The 9,697-nt window shown below is 40.6% G+C and overlaps 1 protein-coding gene across 3 annotated transcripts in view; it reads right to left on the bottom strand.

Annotated features, from left to right (window-relative positions):
* DTNA (dystrobrevin alpha) overlaps nucleotides 1-9,697 on the bottom strand; it is a 193,059-nt gene that overhangs the window by 170,745 nt on the left and 12,617 nt on the right. For 2 of the 3 annotated variants that reach the window (XM_017727423.1, XM_017727422.1), the window contains exon 1: nucleotides 9,439-9,624. The exons of the other annotated variant lie outside the window; for it this stretch is intronic. Coding sequence is in view for 1 of the 2 variants with exons in the window: in XM_017727422.1 (XP_017582911.1) it covers nucleotides 9,439-9,455 (17 nt within the window). In the remaining variant the exon portion in view is untranslated. Of the gene's footprint in view, nucleotides 1-9,438; nucleotides 9,625-9,697 lie in introns of those variants that run through there. 3 annotated transcript variants of the gene reach the window in all.

The following is a 9,697-nucleotide window of genomic DNA, read 5'->3' as shown; positions in this document are numbered from 1 at the left end:
GGTCAATGAAAACATGATGTTGTGAGGATGAAACTGTTTTCCTCTGTCTTCTTCCCTCTAATGGCAGTTTCTAATCAGTCCAATTTAATTATATTTCTAGTGTTAGCATAATAATAACATTTTAAGGTTATTAACAACAGACATATTGGTGGTCCTAAAGTCTGGGGTTTGTGCTTTCTTGTGGGCTTACTTTAGCCTTAGGTATACACATGCAATTCCTACACATGGCACATCGTGGCACAGTTAAGAAAAGCCTGCAGAGAAATCTGGATGTGAAATACAGCAACACATTATGAGGCACAAAAATTTAACTCTCAGCTCTGAGATTGACACTGAGTATCTACATCAATGTGATGTCTTTTTTAGGATGACGTTATGACTGTCACCTACTCTAAATCTGTGACCAGTGACCTTGCTCTGAATTAGCACTGGCATAAACAAAGCCAGAGTATTTCCAATGGAACTACTCCAATTCATAGCACCTGGAAACTTCTCTGCATGCATTTCATCAGGACGGATTATCCAGTAGCTGAAGAAACATTCAACTTGCAGCTATAGTTGCTTGAATACTAAATGCAAACTGAAGGCCACTGGCAATAAAAATACATTTGGTGGGAGAACATCTCTTTCCTCAATGAGAAAAAGGGAAGAAATTACATTACACTAAAGAGAATACAGAGTGACTAAAGTATTATCAAAAGAAACATCAAGCAAAAAAAAAATGGATGTTGCTTTTCTACTATTTCAGAACAGATGGTGTAAATTAGTTTTGTTCACATTATCTGAAAAAAAGAAAAAAAAAATTAATTCACCTCATGTAATGCCTATCGCAGCTCTCACTCACCCACACAAGAACTCCAAAGGCCCCCTTCTGCAGCCAAATGTTTGTCATAGCAAAGGTTACACACTGTTACAACCCTGTCCTGAAAACAACAGGCCTGCCTAGGACAGTAAAGCTAAGCACATACAAGTGGACATCACTCTGTCCTCAGTGTGAAATTTTTACCCTATGAAACCCCATGACTTCAAAGGAAACTCAGATTTCATCCGAAGAATCCAATTACATGTTTCAGATTTAGGATGGACTGTCAAGTGGCAGCTGACAAAGTGATGTCCTCAAGTATTTCAGGACAATGATATTCAAGCTGAAATGCAAAGCCAGCTGTTTATGCCTTATCTAAGGAACATTTCAAAATGAGGAAATTATATGATGATTAAGTGCCTCCTGCACCTCAGCAAAAAGCATTCCACTCTGCAGAGAGATCTTTGCAACCAGAATTTAGAAAGAATGTCTGTCATTAAAATAATTCCATGAGCTATTATCACCAGTATCACCAAATCACAGGGATGGTAGGAAAGATATGTAATCCACCTCCCACTGGGAGATAGGAGTCAGATACACTTTGTTCATGTTTATTAAAGTCATTTCTAACACTTCCAGTGATGGAAACTCCACAAGATCCACTGGCAAGGTATTTTGTGGATAAAACTTTCCTAGAGTTTACCTCATCTTCCTTGTTTCATTTTAGATCCATTTCTCTTTGTCCATGGCACAGAGAAGAGATTCCTGGCTGTCTTTGCAACAGCCTGTACTGTGCTATCTGTGCTTGAAAACCTGCCTTTCTCCTACTCATGCCTGAGAAGGCTGCTCTTCTTTAGGCTCAGAAAACGTAACCCTTTCAGGGTTTCCCCCTTGGAGTATGTCCTATGGATGGCTGGTCACTTTTCCTGCCCTCTTCTCCACATCCAAAGCAGTCAGCATTTTATTCAACAGCAGTGCTCCAAACTGAACACAGAACTCCAGCTGAGCCACTCACCAGTGTGGGGATTGTGCCCTGCAGGCTGTGGTCTCATCTGCAGCCCAATATTGTGCTTTCTTTTTTTTCCTTTCTATTGTGCAACAACTCAACATTGCCAATTCATGTTCAACCAGAGATCCACAGTAACCTCTATCCTTTCCTGAAGAGCTGATGTGCCACTGGCTGTTTCCCAGCCAGTACTGGTGTCAAAAGCTACGAGGACACAGCTCAGCAAACCTCCTGGAACTACACAGCACCACTGCAGTCTCTGTGCACCCAAGAAGCCAAGAATATCCTTGCAATGCTGCCTCACAAAAGGCACCAAGTTGTGTGTAGTTTTTCATCAGCACACAGTGCAAAACACTGGAAATCCCTCAAGGACTGGGCCAGTATTTGCATAAACTTCCACACTTTTTATCTGCTCTATCCACCAGAAGCAGGATGGAAAAACAAGTAGGACTATTTCTTCCAAGGCTGAAATACCCAATTTTATGTCCTTACTCTGCATGGAGCCTGTCAGTATAGGCAGTCAAGCCTAGTACAAGCCCAAGCACTCACCTACAGTGGTGTACAACAGAAAAAGGATAGGACTAATGACCTGTGAAATAGGTATGGACAGACCTGGCTAGGCTGGGGTTGCTTTCTGGCAAAGCTTGGTTCCTCTTGGACATAACACAATGAATGACTTATTTAGTACTTTACATGCACAGTTACAAAGCTCAGGCTTTGTGCACAAGGAATTTATTTCCGCCTTCTGAAAAAGAGAGTGGCCTGAAAAATTATCAGTCTATCTTCTTAGTTGATGCCTTTTTCACAGAGAATACACTGTTCCAATGAAAGTCGATATTAAAAAGTGTAACAGCAAAGATTAGGCTCATTCAGTCCAAGTTACCACCAAGTTATGAGTAACTGCACGTGACACACAGCCACCACCTATTCCCCCTTCCATGAAAATGTACTCACCTGCAAAGAGTTCACATAAGCCTGGAGACTATTATTTTTCCGAAAGTCTTTAACACTTTAAATTCTATTTAAGAATACATTACCAGATTTAATGTAGATGAAGAACTTGTATTTGTTTGGATTCTTTTCAACCATCCACTACCTCCTTTATTTATTTAACTGTATGATTTCTGAAATTATATTTGCTATCACCTAGGGTCACATAATTGCTTTTTGCCATCACCATTTTAGCAAGTTTCCTCTGTTTACCTCCACTTCCTACTATAAAACCTTTTTTCAGTTGCTCTGTTAAATTTTATGGCCGATCTGAAACTCTACATATCAGATATTAGAGTCAGGATGAATGTATTGTTTACACATTTTCAGCAATTTTCAAAGCTAAAATTATTGAAAAGGAATAGTTTTACCTGTGCTAAAAGGAATCTTTAACCATTCTTTTGCGAGGAAGCCTTCATTCCTCCATTGTTTCACACACAAAAATTCTGCAGGCAGATACAACTGTTACCTTCCTGCTGCTATCACAGAACAGCCGCTGAGTTTAAGAACAGAAGTCACACTTCATCCCCCAAGGATGGTTCACAGGGAGTTTTAGTGCTTACAAGTGCAAGTGATTGCTCTGGCAGCTGAAGGCCTGCACCTCTGCTGATGACTTCTGTTTTGAACTGACGTGGGTCTACGGGAAACGCGCTCAGGGGGCTCCTTGCAAGCCACACACAACCTCTTGTATTTGAAAATGCGTCTCCTCCAGAAATTTCCTCCCTAACTGAGATGCTCTAGGCAAGCAGAGGAGATGGAGCAAGAACTTTTGCTGAATTACCACTTCTGAATGTGCCACCAGCCTCCCCCACTTGCTGTGACTGTGTTTGATGGGTCATCCAACTCCATGGCTGGAACTGGGGGAAGACAACTCAGAGCTTTGGATGAAGAGGCCTGGCAGGTGGCAGAGAAAGATGGGAAACTAGGATGCAGAATAAGTTGTATGGGAAGTAACGTGATAGATAGCATTATCAGAAGTGGGTTTTTTAAGGAAAAAAACATGACTTGTTTACCGAATAGCCTGGCAGAGAACATAGGTTGACTCTCAGCTTTGTTAAGTTCTCCCTGCATTCCTGTACCAACCTGCATAATACAATTTGTAGCTGCCTTAAGCTGATGTCGTTTATTTTCCCTAATGAGATATGGAAATTGATCAAAATTTTAAGAACAAAAATAAAATCATAAAACACTTTGCATTTTGTTATATCTGTTTGGAAACTTGTTTGATCTGTTTGGAAACAAGATTGCTGGTGTATATTCAAAGAAAAGTTAAGTATTTGCTATTGTAATAGCAATTAAAAATACACATCAAATACCAAGATAAAGGACTTGGTAGCTCTCCTAGAAAAACTTTAATTTTTCAATTAGGTGAGAAAGCTTTCAGTCATACAAGACAGTTAGGATTCCATGTTTAAAAAGTAACAAGATTTCAGAATTATTAACTCAACCGTTAAAATATATTTAAATCCTTGTGTTGCCTTTGTAATTTAACACTTTTTAGATCTAAAGTTAGTCATTCTCTAGTCAATTTACAGGAAAAAATTGAATGATCTAAAAACAGGGAATGGATTGTATTTCCATATCACACAAATGATACAGTAGGTCACTTAATCCAATATAAATGAGTTGTGCATTAAAAAAAGCCAGGGGGACAGAAACTTGTGCTAGCCAAACTATCATTGCTTTATAAATCTGGAAAGAATCAAAGTGTTCCTGATCTTCTTCCAAGGACAATGTCACATTAAGAATGACCACGCACTGAAAAGGTAGTAATTACTCGAAAGCACATACTTCCGTTACAAGAGGTATTTTTAAAATGTAGCAGGAAAGCCCAAGATTACTAATTGTATCTGCAGCTGTTACTTGGTAAAGAGTACTCAAGGACAACTTCACTCCAAGCATGTTCCTCTGCGCTTCGCCTTTGCTTACTTTCATTGTATTTAAAAGAATGAGCCACAAGTTGTCATTAAACTGCTTTCAAAGTCTACTTGCTGACAGACTTTTCTGTCTCTGCTTCATTTTTCTTTTTTTTTTTTTAGGTTCCACTAAGTGCTAATTTCCTTATACATTAACAAGGAGGTATTTCATCCCAGACTAGTCTTATCCTTACCACAGACATAAAACAATGTAAGAATGCAGCATGCAGGTACTACCTTTCATCCCTTGATCCTGGAGCATGTCAAAGAACCAGGCAAGTATCACCATCACTGCTCTCAGAATGGGATACACCAAACCCCCTCTTATGGCTTCTCAAAGATCACAGGCACAGAAGCTGACCTGTTCCCTCCACTGCCCCAGGGAAGGTTATGTTCAGCCAACAGCTATCACCACGCCAGCAAATGAATTAATAAAGATTCATTATTTCCACTGCTTTCTTATCTCTTTATTACTCAGAGTATAATGCCCGAATCAAGTTCTATAGCAAGAGGCCACGTAATTGGTTCAGACACAGGAAAGAGACAGTGAAACTCAGTTTCCTGTAACACCCCCCGCCAGGAAGGATGATTTTTTCAAGACTTAGGTATTTCTCAAGACTGTTAGGTATTAGACATCCTCTCAACTACCACAGCTGCCATTAGATGCATTTTTAAGCATCCTATTAATGGGAAGTATCGCTGTGTTTCCAAGTAAAGTCACTGCATACGATAATAATTAGCCAAAAAGTTCTTCATTCCCTGATACACCAGGAGCCAGAATGAATAGTAAGTGCAGGAGATCCGACATCACTTGGACTGGCAATTTCCCTGGGTTTCCACTTGTGGGCTCAGAGGTGATAATATGGCTGCACAGGACATAATAATTGCATTAGTTTGGGGGTTGGGTGGGTTTGTGTTTTTTTACAGAATGACAAAATTACAGAATTGAGGCTTTCTACAGCGTGGTGCACCATACAGACTGTCACACTCTGCCAAAACAAATTACTGGGAGCAGAATCATTAGGACCCAAAGGAAATTGTATCACTATAAGCTGCTTCTTTTGAGCTCAGAAAAATACCAGCACATTGTCAGGGAACCTTGGGGAAACAGTCCTTAAACTGCTTACCAACCAGTTCCTGATGACACGTCCATTTTCTTATTTATGGCAAAATGACCACTGCAAAAACCTTGAAGATGAGGCTAGGAGCAAAGTTTTACAAAAGTAAAAAAGATCATGACAGAAAGAAAGAAGGAAAGAAAATAGGAACCATGTACAGTAACTGTAAAGTCTAGCAAGGAGGGATTTTTAATACCCATAAGCATATCCCTGCCACTGGTTTTAGCATGGTTTGCAAAGAAAAAAGTGCAGGATTTATTAAAGGGAAAAATGCTGCAAACCTATTTTCACCTCAGAAAGCATGATGTTTTTGAACTCTCATGACAAACTCACTTACAACTTAATGGTAACAAAAAGGGAGGGACCATGACCAGCCTCCTTGAGAAGCAGACATGCTACCAGCCATGACAAAGCAGTGCTTCACCCTAGGAGACACCAGTCAGCTCCTCAGAGCAGGAAAGCATGGCATATGCTAGTGATGAACACTGTACCAGCAGCAGAGTAGCACCTCAGCCACTCACACAGTACCCAAAACCAGGAGGCATCAGCTTCATCAATGTTCTGACCCCTGCTTGATGCCCCTGAAGATCAACACCTTCATGATCTCTTCTCTCTCTACAGCAGCAAGAGACAAGGGCTGGGGACAGGCTCCTTCTCACCCTCCCATCCCCTCTGTCTCAGCAGCACTTCTCCATTTGCCCCTGTGTGGGATTACTGGGGGTCCTGAGAAATGCAAGGAAAGCAAGGGAAGGGAAGGGAAGGCTGCAGTGAGGCAAGAAGTCCAGAAGATCAAGAAGAAGAGGGTGTCACCATCCCTAGCAATACCTTGTTACAAAAGCATTCAAGAAAGTGATGTCGTCTCCTTCTCTCTCCTTCCTCCCTCCCCACTTCCCAACAAATCCTAGTCACCTTAGGAGCACATGGCTAATGAGGGAGAATGGGGCAGGGAGAGAAGGAGGGCAAGGAGACAGAGAGGTTCCAGGTACCACACCCTTACCAAAAAACCTCAGCAGTATCATGCTGGTGTGTAGTACCATCATCACTGAACACACGCAGTACCATACTCACCCTAACCAAGAAAAATTCACCCTAACAGCCGGCCAATGATTTTCCATTTCAGTAAACATGCCAACATTATATTAATTTAGAATTTGTATAAATACAGCTACATTTTCTATGGGAAACTATCAGTCTATCTGATAGTTAAATGTCTTCCATTTATTGCTAGGATAATTGGAAAATATTATTTCAGGTGGATTAGACAGACCAGAACATACTTCTTAAAGTCAATCCAATACCACAATGTAGTTCTTTACCCTGGGAACATCCTGTTCCGGGGTCATATGCTCATTGCCTTCCAGGAGTGAGGTTTTTCAGGCAGCTTCACTTCCCAGAATTCAAAGCATGTTTCTTTGTGACATAGCTCCCAGTGCCTCTTGGACATTTAATTATGGGAGAAGGTCTCAGATAATGAAATGGGAACATCATGCTCCTGAACTATAACTTCTGAAAAGCAATACACTGCGGTAGGGAAATGCAATTTAATTTTGAACTGACTCAGGAATTTCCCATGGAACATTAATTCTATTTTCTGCTCACCTCTTGAATGTCAGTCTATTTTTCTCTTTCAGTTTAGGAAGCTTATAAAAGGTGCAGTGAACCCCTACTTCTAAATCTGTGGATTCTCCCTCCCTCCTTGGGGAGGCCACAGCCATGGGAAGGGTGCATCTGAAACAGAAGCCTATTGTGTTAAACCTTATCAGAGACGATGCCTAGCCCGAGGAACTGCTACCTAGATACGTAACACAGAGAAATAATAAAGGTGTTTTCACCCCCTTCCAACCCCTTCTGGTCTGCAGGGGCTTTGGCTTGCCTGAAGCTGCACAGAACCCTGTGCAAGAGCCAGAAATTAACCACAACTTCACCAAGCCTCACTGCAAATTTTACTTATCTTGGCATTTTTTGTCTCAAAGGTCTTCCACTTCAATACCAAAACAAATATTACAGTAATTCCTTAATGTAATGCAAAAAAATTCCTTCATGTAAGCAACTGTTGGCCTGGAAATTTAGCATGGGACTGAAGTGCTGAGCTAGTCTGAGCTACTTAAAAGAATACCCAGCTATTAAACTGCAAAAGAAATTACCTGAATGCCATTTCTCATCCCTGCATCCGTTTTTTTTGTTGTTCCAGATTTACGTTAAAGGTTGTCTATCTCTTTCTTCTCCATCCCCTACACTCAATCACACAGAAAACACTTCACAGCAGATCTGCTCACCCAAACACACCCAAATGTTTTGCAGAATTCAGGCAAGCTGAGCAATAGGGATGAACTCAATCAAACGCCAGAAAGATACCAGAACATACCAGACACATCATCTTTCCTTGAAACAGAGGAACTGTTTCTATTTTAGTTCACCCACTTTCACGTATTTTGCATGACACAGACTGCCATTATATGCATCCCTTCAGCACTGATATCTATAACCAAAAATGTCAGGCGTTTCAGCTATCCGCAGACAGCACCTATTTCCTATGGCTATTATGGGCAGTACGAACACGTCAGGAATTCTGAGTATGTTTGGGTGAACTGACACCAGATCCAAAGTTAGGAGCTCCTCTACTACGAGTGTAAAACACACATGCCCAGAATAAATGATAAAAGCATGCTGGCATTTAGGCAACACACACTCAAAGCACAAATTCAGATGAAACCCTCAGACTACAAGTTCTTGTTATATAACAAATACTACATCTAACTTCCAAATGAGTTTCTGTATTTTAAGATCCTCTTGGGTACACGAACATCACAACTTCACCAAAAATGTTTCAGAAGCTGCCTGGAAAAGACGTTGATCAATGAGGCAATGTATCTCCTAGATACTGAAATTACTTCTGATAAGTTCTAGAAAGAACGTGATAGCTTGAATAGCCTTTTTTTTACTCACAAATTCACTGTCTAAGTGGGGACTACCAGGGGAATGCACACATGTTTATATTAGTGCTAGAAGGACTTCGTTCAGAGAAAATGAGAGCCAAATTTATTTTTTTTTCCAAAAATACCCTAACCAAACAAAAAAATCAAACTCCAAGTAGAAGCATTATTTGGGAACAAACGAGTAAGGTTAAATTTAATTAACCCTGTGTTGCAATCAAATTCACCCATGAGGAAATAGTTTGTAAGTGAAACCATGGCCAAACAAGCAAGCAAGCATTGATTACATCCTCTCTAACACAGAAAACAACTTGCTTTTCAACTTTGTAATAATAAGCACCATTTCAAACAGCATGTCTCACTAATGAAAACAAAGGTATATAACAAAAATTATGTGTTAGGAAAACAGTACTCCAAACTGTAATGGCAAAATTATTAAAGCCCAAGACTCCCTAGGTATGCCTAGAAAAAGTAACCTTGTGAGTTAACACTTCACTGAAGAATAAAGTTCAAATGCTCCATGTGGGGAAAACGGGAGGCTAAATCGCCGGGGATAAGCATTATTTAAGTATCCACCTCATCCTAGAGGAATGGCCAGAGTGTTCTGAAGACAGCAGGAAAGCCCAGAGGAACCACCCTAGCAAATGCATGCAGAGGCAAGCTTCCTACTTACCCTACTGTATGCACCATGATCTCTTTTGCCACCTTAGTAATTCCCAAGTATCCAGAATGATGTTATTTTTTTAGGGAATATTGCAGCTGCTAGAGGAGACAGAGGCAAGCTGACAAGCAGAGCTTTGCAAGAAGCCAGGCAGAGAGGGATGAATTTAAACCTTGGCTCAAGATGCTGTGTATTCTGCGTCTATCTTTAACTTCTAAATGATTTGGTTTCACATTCCTCTGAAGTCCTGCTGGCAGATGCCTTTGTGGAG

The sequence above is a fragment of the Corvus brachyrhynchos genome, unplaced genomic scaffold (genome assembly GCF_000691975.1).
Source record: "Corvus brachyrhynchos isolate BGI_N302 unplaced genomic scaffold, ASM69197v1 scaffold60, whole genome shotgun sequence".
In the NCBI taxonomy this organism is placed as follows: domain Eukaryota; kingdom Metazoa; phylum Chordata; class Aves; order Passeriformes; family Corvidae; genus Corvus; species Corvus brachyrhynchos.
This window is presented reverse-complemented; position numbering and strand designations above follow the sequence as displayed.